General features: G+C 49.6%; 2 protein-coding genes across 6 annotated transcripts in view; both read left to right on the top strand.

Moving 5' to 3' along the window:
• PACS1 (phosphofurin acidic cluster sorting protein 1) overlaps positions 1–9,238 on the top strand; it is an 81,024-nt gene extending 71,786 nt beyond the window's left edge. For both annotated transcript variants that reach the window (XM_084824078.1, XM_084824079.1), the window contains exons 20-24: positions 1,219–1,261; positions 1,806–1,941; positions 2,913–3,139; positions 3,477–3,596; positions 4,253–9,238. In XM_084824078.1, coding sequence (XP_084680204.1) covers positions 1,219–1,261; positions 1,806–1,941; positions 2,913–3,139; positions 3,477–3,596; positions 4,253–4,365 — 639 coding nt within the window. In that variant the 3' untranslated portion in view covers positions 4,366–9,238. The remainder of the gene's footprint in view (positions 1–1,218; positions 1,262–1,805; positions 1,942–2,912; positions 3,140–3,476; positions 3,597–4,252) is intronic.
• A 2,657-nt stretch (positions 9,239–11,895) lies between these two features.
• KLC2 (kinesin light chain 2) overlaps positions 11,896–16,322 on the top strand; it is a 32,384-nt gene continuing 27,957 nt past the window's right edge. For 2 of the 4 annotated variants that reach the window (XR_014786371.1, XM_084824871.1), the window contains exon 1: positions 11,899–12,016. The gene's annotated coding sequence lies outside the window, so the exon portion shown is untranslated. Of the gene's footprint in view, positions 12,017–16,322 lie in introns of all 4 variants that reach the window. The other 2 variants (XM_084824872.1, XM_084824870.1) reach the window with 2 other exon arrangements.

Here is a 16,322-nt window from a genome sequence, read left to right as displayed (position 1 = left end):
GCCTCTTCTTTTTCCCTTTTAAAGCAAAGGGGAAATCTGAGTCAACCTGAGCCAGGCAGGGGGTGACTCAGCAGGCTGTGACCTATGAGTGTGCACTGGAACTACTGATGTGATGACAACCAATTAAGGGGAAACCTCAAATATATTCACCTTTAGAACACACTCAAGCCCCTGTGCTATTTACAGGAGGAAAATAAAGGTGTATGCATTACTTGAGAGAACAGTGAGGGCGGCTTGAGAACTTTAAATTTGGGGGTTTAGCCTTTAGAAAAGTTGGCAAGTGCATTTTCCTATAATGTGCAGATCTCTTGGGTGTGGGGGAGGTCTGAAGTCAATGTTATGACTAGTCCAGATACACACACACACACCTGCGCCCACTTCCTTGCACAGCTCTGGTAGGCTGTTCTCCCCTTTGGCTGTGACTCTTAAGATTCTGGTGTGTGTGTATGTGTTGCATGATCACACCCCACCAGCCACCCTCATTTCTGATAATCCTTTCATTAAGTGTATACATCAGCTCTGAGTGGAGAGGCAGTTAAGCAAAGGAGCCTCTGCAGTTCGGACATCCCAGGAGGTTCTAACACAGTTTCTGTCAGGGCCAGGCCAGGCCAGGGTTGTAGACAGCCATACCCACATCAAGACCTGGAGTGTGTATTCTTCATCCTGGGGTCTGAGGTCTGTTGCTAGAGCCTGAAGGGCAGGAGACAGAAGGTAATTTAGTCCTATAGGCCAAGTGAGGGTAGACAGTTAAGCTCGTAGCATTTATACCAGGCCTGGTGAATCCAGAGGCTTCATACTGTCAGCCAATCACAGAGGGTGAATTTGCACACTGCCGTTTTCCTTCTGTGCCTGAAGAGGGCCTTGAGGCCTGAACAGCCTCCAGGAGCCCTCTGAACTAGGTCCCAGCTACAGGCCCCAAAGCTACTGGTTCAAAGCCCAGACAGTTGCTAGTAAATACAGGATGGGGGACACTGAGATTACAAAAAACAAACAAAAACACCCTATGAACAGACTGTGGATGCCATATTTTCATTACAGTATAGAAAGGGTTAACAGTCTTCTGCTTGTCTTCCATGGCTTTGCCATTAAGTGATCTGCCTTAGGAAGGACAAAGGTGTTGAATTTCCACCTGCAGCTGTATTATCTGACATGTTTTGTTTTGGAGGTGACTCACCCTGAATGCACTCTCTCCTCCTCCCCCTCCCTCCACTCCTGCAGGTGGTTAAAGTGGGCCTCATTGAAGATTCTCCTGCAGCTACAGGTATGGCACACCCCAATGGGTGGATGCATGCCTAGAGTGGGGAGACCCCCGTACAGCATTGATCCCACCCTCTCTGGCAATGTATGAGCAGGGACATCATCTGGGGGTGGGTGGAGAATAAGGACCTACTGGGATGCAACTTGTGTTTCAGCTGACAGGTATGGGAGAATCTGGAACATCACTGTTGTCCAGAAACCACAGGTACATTCCTGAGCCCTGAGTGACTGGGCAAAGAGAGCATGGGAGGCCAAATTAATGTGTGCCTTGTTTTGAATGCAAAAGTGAAGTGCTTGCCGTCTAAGAAAAGGGAAAACTGCGGCCCAGGTATCAAAATTTTGAGGAAATACTGGCATAGGCATTGGCATCAGTGCCCAGGAAAGCCCTCGGACCATATAAATGCCCTGTAAGAAAAGACTGAAGGGTCCAGTGGGGAGAACCTGGGAATTACCATGAATGCTTCCATCTAGCAGGGAAGCAGAATGTGCTGTTAACAGTCCCTCCTTATTCCTGGTGGCCAAAGATTCATGGCTTCCTTCCTTTGCAGGAGAGGGAGATGATTCTCCCATCATCAGCCTAACAGTTCCCTCCACCTCTCCCCCTTCTACCTCTGGCCTTGCCAGGGACATCACTGCCACTCCTCCATCATCTCCCTCTATGACTAGCGGATTGGCTGGCATGGGGTAAGTCTGTGAGTCTGAAGATTTGCTAGGTGTGGGGAAGGCTCTTGCCCAAAGATGCTAGGAGAAGGGTAGGACTTGCCTGTATCTGACATGGTGGGAAGCTTGGATACATCTGGATCTAGAGAGAGAGTCCAAGGGTGTGGGGCTCAGAAATGCCTCAGACTGTCTATCTTTCACATGCTGGACATGGTCCCACTTCCTTGCCAGTTTCACAGTATGCTGAGGATAACAGTATAAATGGTAGCCCCCTTCCTTCATTTCTTCCAGTTCATTGAGTGATTTTGCCCCTTTTCAGGAAGGTGTGAATCTCAACCCCCCACCCACCCCAAACTATGCGATATGCCAGCAAGTCCCATCATCTCAGCAGACACTCCTGCTTCCAGTACTGCTGTCTTCTCATCCAGTGGGAAGAGTGGGGATTGTCACGGCCTAGCAAGTGTCAACTATTCTTCATCCGCTTTCCTTCCTCTTGCACGGTCACAAACCTTTCTGACCACCACCACCCCATCCCTGAACTGTTTCAGGTAGCAAGGAGGGGAAGGAGATCCCTCTGGTGCTTCTGGTTGGCAAAGGTGGTGCTAGGGGTGATCTGGCAGCCTCTCCAAAAAAGCTGGGTTTGGTCCCAAGAGCTGCCAGACATTATGAATCCCCTGCAGCCTTCTTAGCAGGCAGGTTTGATTTTCTTGAGGTATTTAGTCACATGATAAAATGTAGAGTGAGGTTTTCTGTGCAAGGCTCACTGGTACAGTTTTAAGAGAGCTCTACACCACTGTGCGTAAACTGCCTTTCCACCGGGCTTCCTTAATCTTTTGATTTTGGAAGTTTCCAGCATTGGTGGGAGACAGGAAAAGCAGCATGATGGCACCCCCATCCTGTTCCCCCCTGCTTATTACGGTAACCTTCCCACAAGGTATGCTCTGCAATACAAAATGTACTTGTGGTTTTCCCTCCTTCCTTTCTCTGGATCACAGGTCACCCAACAGCCCATATGGTGATGTCATTGGGCTACAAGTGGATTACTGGTTAGCTCAGCCCATAGAAAAGAAGAAGGAAGGGGAAAAAAAGGATGCCAGCTCCAAAAACACACTCAAGAGTGTCTTCCGCTCGGTGCAGGTGTCACGGCTTCCAAACAGCGGGGAAACCCAGCTCTCTGGGACCATGGCCATGACTGTTGTCACCAAAGAGAAGAATAAGAAAGGTGAGTTCTGCAGAGGGAGACTTTCTCCTTGCTGGAGGTATGTGTGCAATGAAATGATGTTGCAGAGGAGACTGCTGTTCCATACAGGCCGTGGCGCAACAGCCAAGGAGAGAGTTGGCCAGGCTGATAATGGATGCAGAATGGTTATGCCTTGTTCTTGCGGGGCAAATTGACAACAGTCCTTTGCATGGCAGCCTGTCCTATGAACCACACCATCAAGGTGCTAGATGGCAATAGAGGCTATGGAGTTCCTCTTCCTTGCACGTTTCACCTAGCTAGCATCCCATGTTTTACAAGAATGACTCCTTTTCATTAATTGGGTCTTTTGGCTTTCTAGTTCCCACAATCTTCCTAAGCAAGAAACCCAAAGAGAGAGAAGTAGATTCCAAGAGCCAAATGATTGATGGAATCAGCCGGCTAATCTGCTCTGCAAAACAGCAGCAAACGATGCTGAAAGGTAATGCTTGCATCTTCTGTTGTGTTGGCTACTGGGAAGGTTTCCAAGTGGATGAGGGACCTGGTAAAACCAAGAAGGGCTTTCATTAGAGTGTTGTTGCATTTCTTTATGATCCTGAAACTGCAGTACAAATTTAAAGTGGGTCCTCCCCACAGGTTTACAGCTGAGAGGAGCATTCTAAATACAAAGTGGTGCAGGAGAGTGCAAGCCAAGATCAAGGAAGGCAAAAGTGCTTTTCAGGGGTGGCTTTGGCTGTGTGAACGAAGTGAAAGCCTGTGTCATAGACAACTTGTGACCCACAATGACTATCCCAACATAGTCTACCTGCCACATATTATGGTTTGCATTTGCTGCCTCTTGAAACAAGGTTCTTTCAACCTCAGCCAGGTGTGAATGGAGTTTCCAGCTGGCATCCTACCCATCACATCTGTTCTGTTATGGGAGAGGCCATAGTTCGGTGGTAGCACACATGCTTTGACTCAGGAGTCCCAGTTCAGTAACAGGCGTTGAGAAGCAACCGATGGGTGAGGGCCCTATCTGAGACACTGGAGAGCCGCTGCCAGTCAGTGTATACATATACTAGGCTCAATGGAACAATTATCAGACTCTGTATAAGGCAATTTCATAAGTTCATAGGAATCTTCTATGCTTTCTAGTTTCCATTGATGGAGTGGAATGGAGCGACATCAAGTTTTTCCAGTTAGCTGCCCAGTGGCCAACCCATGTGAAACACTTCCCTGTTGGACTCTTTGGTTCAAAGCCAGCCTGATGGTGGCCGTGCAGCAGTCCCTCCTGCATCCTCATCGTTCTGCTGCAGTGTGGCATCACCTCTGTCCAAACCATCAGCCAAATTGGAGCAGCTGTCCTGTGGTAACTTCACCCGTGTCGCATTAACTGTGTGTTGATCTGGTTGCACCAGGGAGGGACTAGCCTCTGGTGCCAAGAGAGATGCTACATTTTTGTCTCCAGCCAAGGAGCTGCCTGCCGACTGCTTTCTCGTGTTTTGCTGCCACATCATGTTGTGGGTGTCCAGCCTCCGTCTGTGCTGAGTGTACTACATCTTGGGAATGAATCCCCAAAGACCTGGATTCTACTGATCTCACGTCACACCTGGTGCACACTCCTTCCTTGAGCTGTGCTGGCACACCTGTGTCTTCCTGAAGACTGTGTTTTGAGAACCTATGGTCCATGAAACCTGCCTTTAACCACAGCGTTCCTGTTTCTAGCTTTTGCTGAGCCAACTGAGAGCTTTGCTGAGCTCTTTCTCAAAGTTCTCCTTCTCAGCCCTGGCCTTTCCAAAAGCACAAAGCAGCAAAGCCCATGTTAGCTGTTGTGTTCGCTCCCAAACTCGACTCAGCTTGGGTTTGCCATCAGCAATCAAGGCCTTTACTCCTTTCAGTCCCTCTCTGTTTCAGTATTTCTGGGTCAAACCTGCAAGCTGCTGGAAGGAGCCTTCACAGTCATGTGAGGTTGCCTACTCCGTGCCTGGATGAGGGGAAGAATCATTGTAAGGAAGTAGAGGCTGAAGTTTTCTCTGGCCATCCCACCCATTCTATTGGCCTAGCCATACACATTCACTTCTCTGCAGTTGAACTAGTCTTTTCTTCCAGTAGTTTTTTTTCTAAACCGAGCAATTGAAATAACTATTTTCCCCCTCATTTTTTTAAAAACTTGGGGCAGTGTTTAACTGAGGTGTATCTACATTCCAGGTAAGGCCCCACTTGCCAGTGTGGTATCATAGTGGAGTGAGAGGTGGAGAAGGCTGTCCACCATTTTTGAAAAGTAGGATATCCTGAAGCTCATTCTGTTAACTTTGCTTGACAATTGTGTTGAGAGGTGCACCATCCCAGCTACATCTCACTGATACCAAGAGCAGAGAGTACAGCTTGTCCTTCTGCACTCTTACCTGCTCCTGAGCTAGCCTTGTGAGAGATGCAAAGATGCCGGGGGGGGGGGGGGGACCTGTTCAGCCATCTCCTCTGCAGCCTGCTTGTCACAGTCATTTAGAAGGTGGGGTTGGTCTCCCAGCAGCATTCCTATCCTTTCAACATTTCATTTTTTCAGGGGAAAAACAGGTCTGTGTTATAGAGCCTCCAGGAACTATATGTGTCATACCAGAAGTCACAGACCCTGCCAAACTTCCCTCTTTCTAAGCACCCTGTTAAAGGTAGTAAGCTGAATATCAGCACAGGGGGTTTGGACAGGCCTCTCAGACCAGACCTGTTTGACCCTGATGCAAAATAGCATTACTGACCATCATTCAGCAATACTTCAGGGAAGTGGGGTGGAGTTGTTTGTCTGTAGCAAGCCTGTAGCTCACTGGGCATTTTTGTGTGATCAATATGAACCCTCTCACCCCCAAATGCCTTCCCTCTTCCTTTCTCTAAGTATTGCTGCTCCTGGTTTTTACTAAGGTAAAACATGAAAACAAAAAAGCACCCCCCCTGCCCAGAACCTGGTATTCCATGGAACAATTGGGAACCACCTTGCCTTCTCTCTACAAACTTTGGTAGCAGCCGTGACATTCTTTCCATGATTCACATTGCTTTTAACCTGTTCCTCACCAGCAATAAAACAAGCCACCCACCAGGGGGGTGGGGGGGGGACACCTTCATCAATATATTTTCAGCCAGCACAGTATCAGCCCAGTTTCTTGGCTGATTAAAACCACTCTGGGCCACAGTGCTGCTTAAGAGAATTTAATTGGCTCAATGCATACAATGTGGCTCTGTCAAAATGTGGAGCAATACAGGCCACCGTTGGTTTTCTAGATGCATTTTCTGTTATTTACGAATGACCACATATTTTCAGAGGTCCCAGAATTCAGTTTGAAGTGGCTTTTTGTGCAACAGAGGCAATGTTGTCCTACCTGAAAGTGGTGGTGTTGGTTTCCAGGCTGTTTCAGTGGAAGTGGAAATATGGGGCTGGCAGTGAGAGCACTGGCTACCAAGAGCATATGAGCAATCGTCTCTGCTTCCTAGAATAAAAGACGGAAAGCCGTGCCATTCTTTCCTTCAAGCTGTTCCTCCGCCTCCCACCCCAAGGCCATTCCTTTCAGAGCTCCTTCAGGTTTGTCCTTGAGCTGCTGTTGCTGTTTTTGCTCAAGAGAAAAAGCATGATTACGAGCACCAGCAACTCCATTTACTTTATGCCCCTGGATGGTGGGATCCCCCTCCCAGGCTTTGCTGACTGCTGGACAAGGTGAGCTGGATCAGATTTTAATCCATTTCCCTTGTTGAAGAGTCTCAATGGCAGATAAAATGGCTGATTTGGTGGTGATGGTTGCTTTCCGTTTCTTTCTCTTGGCTCCTACTGTGGTGGGCTACTTTACAAATGTGGCTTTTTGAATCCTACGCCAAGTGACGTTCCCAGACCCACAAAGTGACATTGCTGTTGGGTGTCTGTCCTGAACCCGACAGACCCCGTTCTCAAGTGGGAGATGTCACTGATCCAGGATATGCTAGTATAGTACATCTTCCTTCTTGGACTAGGTCCCTTATCTTTGTCCCTCCACATCTGAATATTAAAGATACTCCTTGTATTTGGATCAAACAACTTGAGACAAGGAGTTCATACTGACGTGTCCTTTATCCCCTGGGTTTGGGGGTAGCTGCTTCCTCTGCATGCAAGGGAGAGAAGTGTCTCTCTAAATAAGCACAACTCTGCATATTCCTTCCCCACTAGCTCTGCAGAAATGTCTGTCTCATCTTCATATCTGTGTGCCCCCCCCCCCCCGGCTGTAAATGAATGTCATGCCTAGTCCAATTGCTTCAGGATGAGGTCATGAGAGAACCTGCCAAATCAGGCTGATTTCAAAGCCAATAGATGGGGGAAGCAGGGGAGGGAGGGATTAGCCAACATCCAGGATTCCTTGGCACCATGCAGGCCCTTCCACCCACCTTTTACCCTACTAGGCTCTCACTTTAAGAGGAGATAATTTTAGGTTAGGAGCTGAAGGCAGCCCACCAGCTGTGCATAAGTGGCCCACCAGGAGCTCAATAAGCCTCTTTGTCACCTATTTAGGGCTGTAAGAAAAAGGGGAATGTTGAGTACCTGGCAGGCAACAATCCATGGTGGCAGGCAGGATCATAAGCTACGCAGGTCCAGGGGTGGTGCAGGACTCGGGACGAATGGAATTTCCCAGCAGCCAGTCGGCTGTGCCTTTCATATCCTTTGGGTTGCTTTTGGCTAGTCTGAAATGATGTCCTGGGGAGGGCAAGCTGTGACAAGCCTGTGCCTGTTGCCACATCCTGGGCTTCTGCAGAAGCACACACAAGCTCTCCCCACCCCCTAGCCAGATAGTGCAGTGTTGTCACCATATGTGCCCATCTGTCTGTCAAACCAGCACAAGGCTGCCTCACACATATTTTCTGTGTTGTGTTTTTCTCCGTGGCCTGGCTGTTCAGATTCATGCTTTGCAAAAGCATGCACACTCCTCCTGTTACAGCTGTGGACTCGGGACAGAGAGGCCTTGTTAGAGGTTGGGCTTGTTAAAATTTGCGACGCCACTTGCAAGTCTGGTGGCTGGCCAGCTGGCTTGTTTTTCTTCCGTTCAAATTCCTTTTAGGGTCTCCAGTGTTAACCCTCTCCTTGACACCACACCCAAGGGAAGTGGGGAGATGTTCATTTCAAGAAGCAGCTGAAGCAGCTGCTCAGATAACTCTGGAGAGCGACCTGCAGCTGCTTGCTTTGGGATGGGAGTACATGCAACATCCATCCCAAACTTCTGCCATTGTAGCAAGGATCCTGACACAAAAACCAGCCCTTTCACCTCCACCTCCCCTCCCGAGATGGTCAGTCCTGCAAGATGGAATTACTCTTTTCTCTCCCTGGAGGAAAGCAGCCTCAAGAAGCTGAAGTGATGTGTCCTTGGTGTGGGTGGATAGAAGTCACTCCCATTTAAGTCAGTTTGCACTTTGTGCCTAGCAGAGCGTGGAAGTAAGGCATGGACTCCTAGCTTGGAAGGAAAATCTCCCTGTGTTGAGAGTGTGCAAATCGGCACCTGAATTTAGTAGACAACTCCAGCACACACGTGCATGCACACTACCTTGAAGGAAGCCTCAGGCAGTCTTCTATTAGGTTCCTCACACCCACCCAGTACTCCCCAGCCAGCTACATGGAAGATCTACCAAAGAGTACACTCTTGCCCCATGAATAAATGACACTCCCAGGAAAGAGCCATGGTGGGAGGCACGCAGCTCCAGGGAGCTCTCCAAGGTCTGTGTTCATTGCTTCCACATGGCCTTGCCTCAGACCTAATCTCATGTCTTAGACTGTTACAGTAAGTGAGTCCATTTGAGGACCGTCGTTTCCTGTTTTTGCTGTGTGGATTTTGCACATTCTGGAACTATTTTTGTCTATAATTTAGGTTGTCTGGATTTTCATGTGATCTTTTGTGTCTTGGCCACTGTACATAAATATGAGTTTTGTATATAATCTCATTTTTTGTAAGCATCTTGATTCTCTTTAGTTTGGATTACAGGCTCCAAACTCCCAAATGATCTACATAAAGAATTTCTGCTTTAGTTGGATTTTGGGGGCCTTGTTGGTATTTGATGCATTTTATTCTTGGGGTTTGTTGTCTTCCTCCCCCCCTCCCTATTTTTTGAGTTTTTCATTAAATAAATCGTGTTTTTTTTCTTAACACTTTTTGTTTGTGAGCTTGATCACTTTGTGATTTATTTCCTCCTCAAAGCCTCTCAAACAGGTGGGGTTAGTTGGCTAGCGAGAGGGCAGTACAAGGAAAATAGCAGCCAAGACTCAGCAGTTTTCCAAAATCTAAAAGCAGAGAACTATATGGCTTATACCCAAAGGGGAGAAACTAAATTCAGATTTGGGCAACTTAACAGTGGGTCTAAAGCTCTCCTATGCCACCTACAGTAGGTCCTTGGAATCTGCTGGGTTTTACCTAGGCCAGTGGCAATCTAGAATCAGGAACTATTAAGAGGGGTGCCCCCTTCCCTCCAGAACCTCAAAATGGGGGGGGGTGTAAACAAGCGACCCCATGGATATGTTTTACTGGGACACAAATATTCTTTCAAATTCATTTTAAAAAATAAAGCAACCTCTCTTCCTGCTGCACATCTGTCGAAGGATCTTTAAATACAGATAGCCAGTTCCACAATACAGCAGCCATAAACATGACCATAAAGCAAACTAAGATAATAAATCATGCACCGTTAAACTTCATTCTTGGGTCTTATTGTCAGATAAAAGGAATCTTACTGAATGAGTTTTGATATGTAACATTGCATAAATTTGCACCTGAATAAAACTAAAAAAGAAAAGTCTGCTGGTTTTAGACTATGCCTGCTGCAATTTGTGCACGCATAATCTTGCAAGAGGCATTTTCCCTGGGTGAGAAGGGAGGAATGCCTCTTCTAAGATTACACTTTTAACCTACAGTTTTTAAAACGTCAGCACAAATACTTAAAAACCTGTCTAATTACTCAAACTACCTATTTAGTTGATCAGAAGGTTTTCTAATTGATCAGGCTAACCAATTGGCTCTAAGTATTAATTTATGAACTCCCTTGAAGAGAGAATGTCTTGACTTACCATTCAAGCACACAGGAGGAGGTGGAGCGCAATCACAAGCATGTTTACTCAGAAGTAAATCCCATGCACTGCAATGAAACTTACTCTCTAGTAAGTTCGTTTAGGAAAGCAGCTTTGGGCATATGAGAAGGGAAACTTCAGAGTGGAGAGCAGTGTGTATTTGGAGATGCCATAGAGAGGGCTTCTACACCTTGTCCCCATCAACCTAACCGATCATGTGCAAGAAGACCCCGAGAGTTTGCTGTAAGGGACGTGGTATTCTAGCCGATCAAGAGAGATCTGGAGTTAAGTTGCCCACTCAGCCAAAACAAAGGGTGGCCATTAAGCACAGCTGATTGCATATTTATTTGGCAGTAAGTGATAGGACGGTGCCTTTTACCGATTCCAGTGTTGTCAACGCTGATGAGCAGCAGCTTTCAGGCGGGAATATTTCCAGGCTGAGCTGGAGATGCCGGGGATCGACCCTAGAACATTCTGCATGCAAAGCAGGTGCACTACCACTGAGCAGGACTTAATCCTATTATTAAACACGTTTAGCTGCCTTCTCCAAACTGGCGCCCTCCAGAATGTTGGACTGCAATTCCCCTCATCTACAGCCAGCAGTGACGTGAGGCGGGGGAGATAAAGGTGGTAGCAATAAGTGCTAAAATGAAACGCGAGAGTTCTACGGTCTCTTTCCTCTGAGCAAAACCCAATCATTTCCATGCTTACTCGGGAGCAAGTCCCGCTGCAATCCTTCGCGTATTGAACTAGGGAGTAAGACCCGCATTGGTCATCATAGGGGGTTTCCCCCCTTCACTTCCGAGCAAACATGCTTTGGATCGGGCCTGCCAAGTTGCAGTCCTAAACACACTTCCTACAGCGGGTTGGAGTAGATTTCAGGCTTGTGCGGGGGCTCTACTTCGACCAGAACCGCAAGATCTCCACCTACTGGAGTCAGGTGTCAAATCAGAATTAAAGAATTCTGAGCCCAAAGATCGGGGGGCGGGTTGGTGCATGCCAGAACTGAAAGGAACTCGCAATACTTGCACACCCTTGGATACCCCAAGCTTTCAGCAATCCAGGGCACATCCTATGCATGTGTAGACAGAAAAAAGCCCTGCAACTCCCAGAATCCCCCAGCCAGCTATCTAAACGTGCGGACGGCGCTCCTAATTGAGGAGGGGAAAGTCCCTTTGTTGCCGCTGCCGCCGCCGCCGCCGCTGCTGCTGCTATTGGTAAAAAACCATCGAGAGTCAGAAACACTTGCCGGTCTATTGCAAATCTCCCGGAGATCTCACCGCTGATCCTGACCTCCAAGATGGTCTCCGGATATTCTGGAGTACAACTCCCATCACCTTGACCATTGCTCGTGCTGGCTGGGGCTGATGGGGGGCGTAGTCCACAATATCTGGAGGGCACCTGGTTGCCTACCCTTGCTCTAGGGCATCCTTCCCCAACCTGGCGCCCATCGGATGTGCTGGACTACAACTCCCAGCATGCGCCAGCCTAGCTGGCGCATGCTGGGAGTTGTAGTCCAGCACATCCGATGGGCGCCAGGTTGGGGAAGGATGCCCTAGAGAGTAACCCCTCCCCTCCAATGGGGGCTACGTCTCGGCTGGTGGCTTTGGAAAGAGAACCCTCTCGCCTCCCCTTTAATTCCGCCCGGTTCTGCCGCCCGCCACTAAAGTGCCTAGGAGCCGGCGAGCTCCTCCCCCGCCCTCCCCTTTAAGGCTGTTGTTTTGGGGAGGAGCCAAGCGGTTGCCGGTGCCGCAGTGCCTGCTGGGAAGGATGTGAGGCCGCCGGTGGCCGGAGGCGGCGGAGAAGCGGAGACGCGGAGACGGCGGGGCTGGGAGCCGCGCCGGCGGGCTCTGCGCGCGCAGGTATGGCGGGGTCGCCATTCTTCGCCCTGCCTCGGCGGGGGAAAGGGTGGGGGGCTGGTGTCCCCCCCCCAAGGAAAGAGGAGGGGTCTGGTGTGTGTCCCCCAAGAAAAGAGGAGTGTCCTGGTGTGTGTGACCCCTGAAATCTGGAGGGGCCTGTTGTGTGTCCCCTAAGAAATAAGGGCCCGGTGTTCCCCCCCAAGGAAAGAGGAGGGGTCTGGTGTGTGTCCCCCTGAACTGAGGAGGGGTCTGGTGTGTGTCCCCCTGAACTGAGGAGGGGTCTTGTGTGTGTCCCCCAAGAAAAGAGGAGTGTCCTGGTGTGTGTGACCCCTGAAATCTGGAGGGGCCTGTTGTGTGTCCCCTAAGAAATAAGGGCCCGGTGTTCCCCCCCAAGGAAAGAGGAGGGGTCTGGTGTGTGTCCCCCTGAACTGAGGAGGGGTGTGGTGTGTGTCCCCCTGAACTGAGGAGGGGTCTGGTGTGTGTCCCCCAAGAAAAGAGGAGTGTCCTGGTGTGTGTGACCCCTGAAATCTGGAGGGGCCTGTTGTGTGTCCTCTAAGAAATAAGGGCCCGGTGTTCCCCCCCAAGAAAAGAGGAGGGGTCTGGTGTGTGTCCACCTGGACTGAGGAGGGGTCTGGTGTGTGTCCCCCAAGAAAAGCGGAGTGTCCTGGTGTGTGTGACCCCTGAAATCTGGAGGGGCTTGTTGTGTGTCCCCTAAGAAATAAGGGCCTGGTGTTCCCCCCCAAGGAAAGAGGAGGGGTCTGGTGTGTGTCCCCCTGAACTGAGGAGGGGTCTGGTGTGTGTCCCCCTGAACTGAGGAGGGGTCTGGTGTGTGTCCCCCAAGAAAAGCGGAGTGTCCTGGTGTGTGTGACCCCTGAAATCTGGAGGGGCCTGTTGTGTGTCCTCTAAGAAATAAGGGCCCGGTGTTCCCCCCCAAGAAAAGAGGAGGGGTCTGGTGTGTGTCCCCCTGAACTGAGGAGGGGTCTGGTGTGTGTCCCCCAAGAAAAGAGGAGTGTCCTGGTGTGTGTGACCCCTGAAATCTGGAGGGGCCTGTTGTGTGTCCTCTAAGAAATAAGGGCCTGGTGTTCCCCCCCAAGAAAAGAGGAGGGGTCTGGTGTGTGTCCCCCTGGATTGAGGAGGGGTCTGGTGTGTGTCCCCCAAGAGAAGAGGAGTGTCCTGGTGTGTGTGACCCCTGAAATCTGGAGGGGCCTGTTGTGTGTCCCCTAAGAAATAAGGGCCCGGTGTTTCCCCCCCAAGGAAAGAGGAGGGGTCTGGTGTGTGTCCCCCTGGATTGAGGAGGGGTCTGGTGTGTGTCCCCCAAGAAAAGAGGAGTGTCCTGGTGTGTGTGACCCCTGAAATCTGGAGGGGCCTGTTGTGTGTCCTCTAAGAAATAAGGGCCCGGTGTTCCCCCCCAAGAAAAGAGGAGGGGCCTGGTGTGTGTCCCCCTGGATTGAGGAGGGGTCTGGTGTGTGTCCCCTAAGAAATAAGGGCCCGGTGTTCCCCCCAAGAAGATAGGAGGGGTCTAGTGTGTGTCTCCTCTGAAATGAGGAGGAGTCTGGTGTGTGTGACCCCTGAAATCTGGAGGGGCCTGGTGATCCCCCCAAGAAGAGAGGAGGGGTCTGGTGTGTGTCTCCTCTGAAATGAGTAGCAGGGCCTGGTGTCCCCCCCCCCCGCAAGAAAATAGCAGGTGTCTGGTGTGAGTGCCCCCCCCCCCGGAAAAGAGGAGGGATCTGCAGCAGGTAGGTAGGAAAAGTGAGTCCTCTTACATTAAAAGGAATAGGATGGAAAAGCTCCCAGCCCCAATATAATGGATAGCTGGGTAAAGGGAATCCCCCAAAGGAACAGGGTTCCCCGCAAATGAGGGGTGGGTGATTTCCCTCAGCTAGAGGAATATAGAGTGTTGGTAGAACTGACAGCAGCACCCCCTACCCTGCAAAGAAGGAGTGGGCTGGGAGCTCTCTTCCCAAGCCTCAGAATGGGTCCTCTACCACCGTCCTACACCTACAGACAGAAAAAACTGTAGGATTTCCTCAGCTTGGAGAATATGGGGTGTTGGTAGAGCCCTTTGAAAAGGGAAGGGGCAGGTTAGGCAAGGGGGACTCTCCCGAACTTCAGGAGAGTCCCCCCAATACATTTAGTAAATGAAGGGTGGTTAGGGGTGTGTGTGAGTGTGTGAGACAGAGGGGGAGAGAGAGAGAGTGTCTTCCTAAGCCAAGAGGGATCTGGCATGGAGGTTCTTCTCCCTCCCAAAAAATGGACTGTGGGGTAGTGGAGATGAAACCCCCTGAAGCACGAGGGGTCCCCCACAAAGGAGGTGGGGCAGTTCTCCTAAGCTAAGAGGAATGTTGGGTGTTCAGTGGAGCGGAGCCCTGTAAGGCAAAGTGATCCCCCATGCAGAAAAAATGAGGGATCAGGTAGGGATGAGTTCTCTAAAGCTAGAGGGATTGGGGTGCTGGTGGGTTATTAAAGGCAGTCCTAAAGGAAGGGGGATAAGGTTAAGATCAGGGAGGCCCCCTAAAGTGAAAGGGGGATCCACCAACTAAATGAGTTGGTGAAGGGGTGACTTCTCTCAAGCCAGAAGAGCTACAAGGGGGGGGGATTGTTCCTCAAAAGGAACCCCAAAGCCAAAAGGCATCTGCCACAAAAACTGAAGGCAGGGGCTGAGTGAGTCCTCGGTGAGAAGAGATAGGAAAGAGGCATATGGGGAGTTATTAAAGCTTTCGTCATAAAAAGGGGAGATTGCTGAAACAAGAAATGCTGCAAAAGATCCCTAAAATAGGAGGATAAACATAGAGCATGCCTTCCCAGAAAGAAATGGTTGGGAAAGTTGGGAGGTGGGCTTGAGGGACCCAAAGAGGAGAGGTAGTTAAAATTCCATGCTTCCCTCCTTTCTCCCCCAGCAATATTTGGTGGGTAGGACTGGAGAGGAACTAGGGACCCCCTAAAAAATGGAGGCTGGGTAGAGACCTTTTCCCGAGAAAGAAGAGATGGAGGGAGCTCCTAGGAGAAGGAAGGGGAGGTATGCAGAAGTGATCCTATCCTCCCTCAGCAAGATGATGTGTGAAGACTAGAGAAATCCCCCTTTCTAAAGGTGAGACATATAACTAAGGAAAGGGGGTGGGGGTGGGGGCAACTAAGATCTCTGCAAAGTTAAAATAGCGGCAAAGAAGGGATTCCTTGCCTTCAACGTGGTCAAAGGAAGAAGAGACACGCCACATGCAGAAGGAGGGTGGGAGCACGTGAGTGTCCCATATAAACCCAACAGGGGTGAGTTTGAGTTGGGCCCTGCTTGGCTTCAGGGCCTCCTCAGAACAGAAAGAAGGGATGTCGCCAGCTGAGCAGGAAGAAGCTGCAGAGTTCTCTCCAAGGATGGATGGGCTGAGAAAAGGAAGTAGGAAGGAAACAGGCAGATAAATCAGAGAGGGATTCTGCAATGTCTCAAAAAGGCATCAAAAGGCGAGGAGGTAGTACCAAAATAAAAAAGGCTAGTAAATCCCTTTCCCCAAAGTCAAGGATATATCCTTCTGAAGGTATAGGAAGGATAGGAAGGGATAGGGTGGGGAGGAATGAATTGTTGACACCCTCAGTCGAGGGAAAGAATAAGGGTGAGACCAAGAGATGGCTATGGAGTGAGGAGAGCAGAGAAAGCTTTGATTGATTGATTGATTGATTGATTGATTGACTATCTTTCCTTGAACGTTAGAGGATAAAAGCAGGTGGGAAACATTCCCCCCCAAAAAAAAACCATTGAAGGCAAAGGGGCAGTAGCACTTCAAAGCTCTGGAAAGTACTCCGATGGAGATGGGGGGGGGGGCATGGGGAATCTGAGAGGGTGAATGAGCAAAAGAGTTCCCCACACCACCCTTAGAAAAATCCAAAGCAATCCCCCCCCCCCCCCGTCACATCCTAAGCAGGGCAAGGACAAAGCCTAAGGGCAGGACTTGTGGGCAAGAGGTAAGAAATTTTAGGAAAGCTAGAAATTCTGGAAAGGTGGACAGGATATGCCAGAAGGCTCAGATTTTCCCCCTTGTATCTTAGGTTTGAGTTTGGAGGTGCTTCTTTCTAGTTCTGTCCCTCTGTAATGGCCTGGATGGAGCCTGTGTAACTGCATGGCAGGGAAGGGGTGTGTCTGTGTATGTTTAGAAGTTCATATATTTTTCCCCACCCCCACTCCCCCTTTTCATCTTCACCCGAAACCTTGATTTTCCAGTTTCTGCAAATGACAGACAAATGCATTTTGATAGCTAGGAGGAAGTGTTGAACAAGAAAAGTCCAACATAAAGGAGTACAAAAATTTCCATTAATTTGCCTG

Source organism: Heloderma suspectum, chromosome 17 (assembly GCF_057233095.1).
Source record: "Heloderma suspectum isolate Gila_16-S chromosome 17, 16-S_ref, whole genome shotgun sequence".
Taxonomy (NCBI): domain Eukaryota; kingdom Metazoa; phylum Chordata; class Lepidosauria; order Squamata; family Helodermatidae; genus Heloderma; species Heloderma suspectum.
This window is presented reverse-complemented; position numbering and strand designations above follow the sequence as displayed.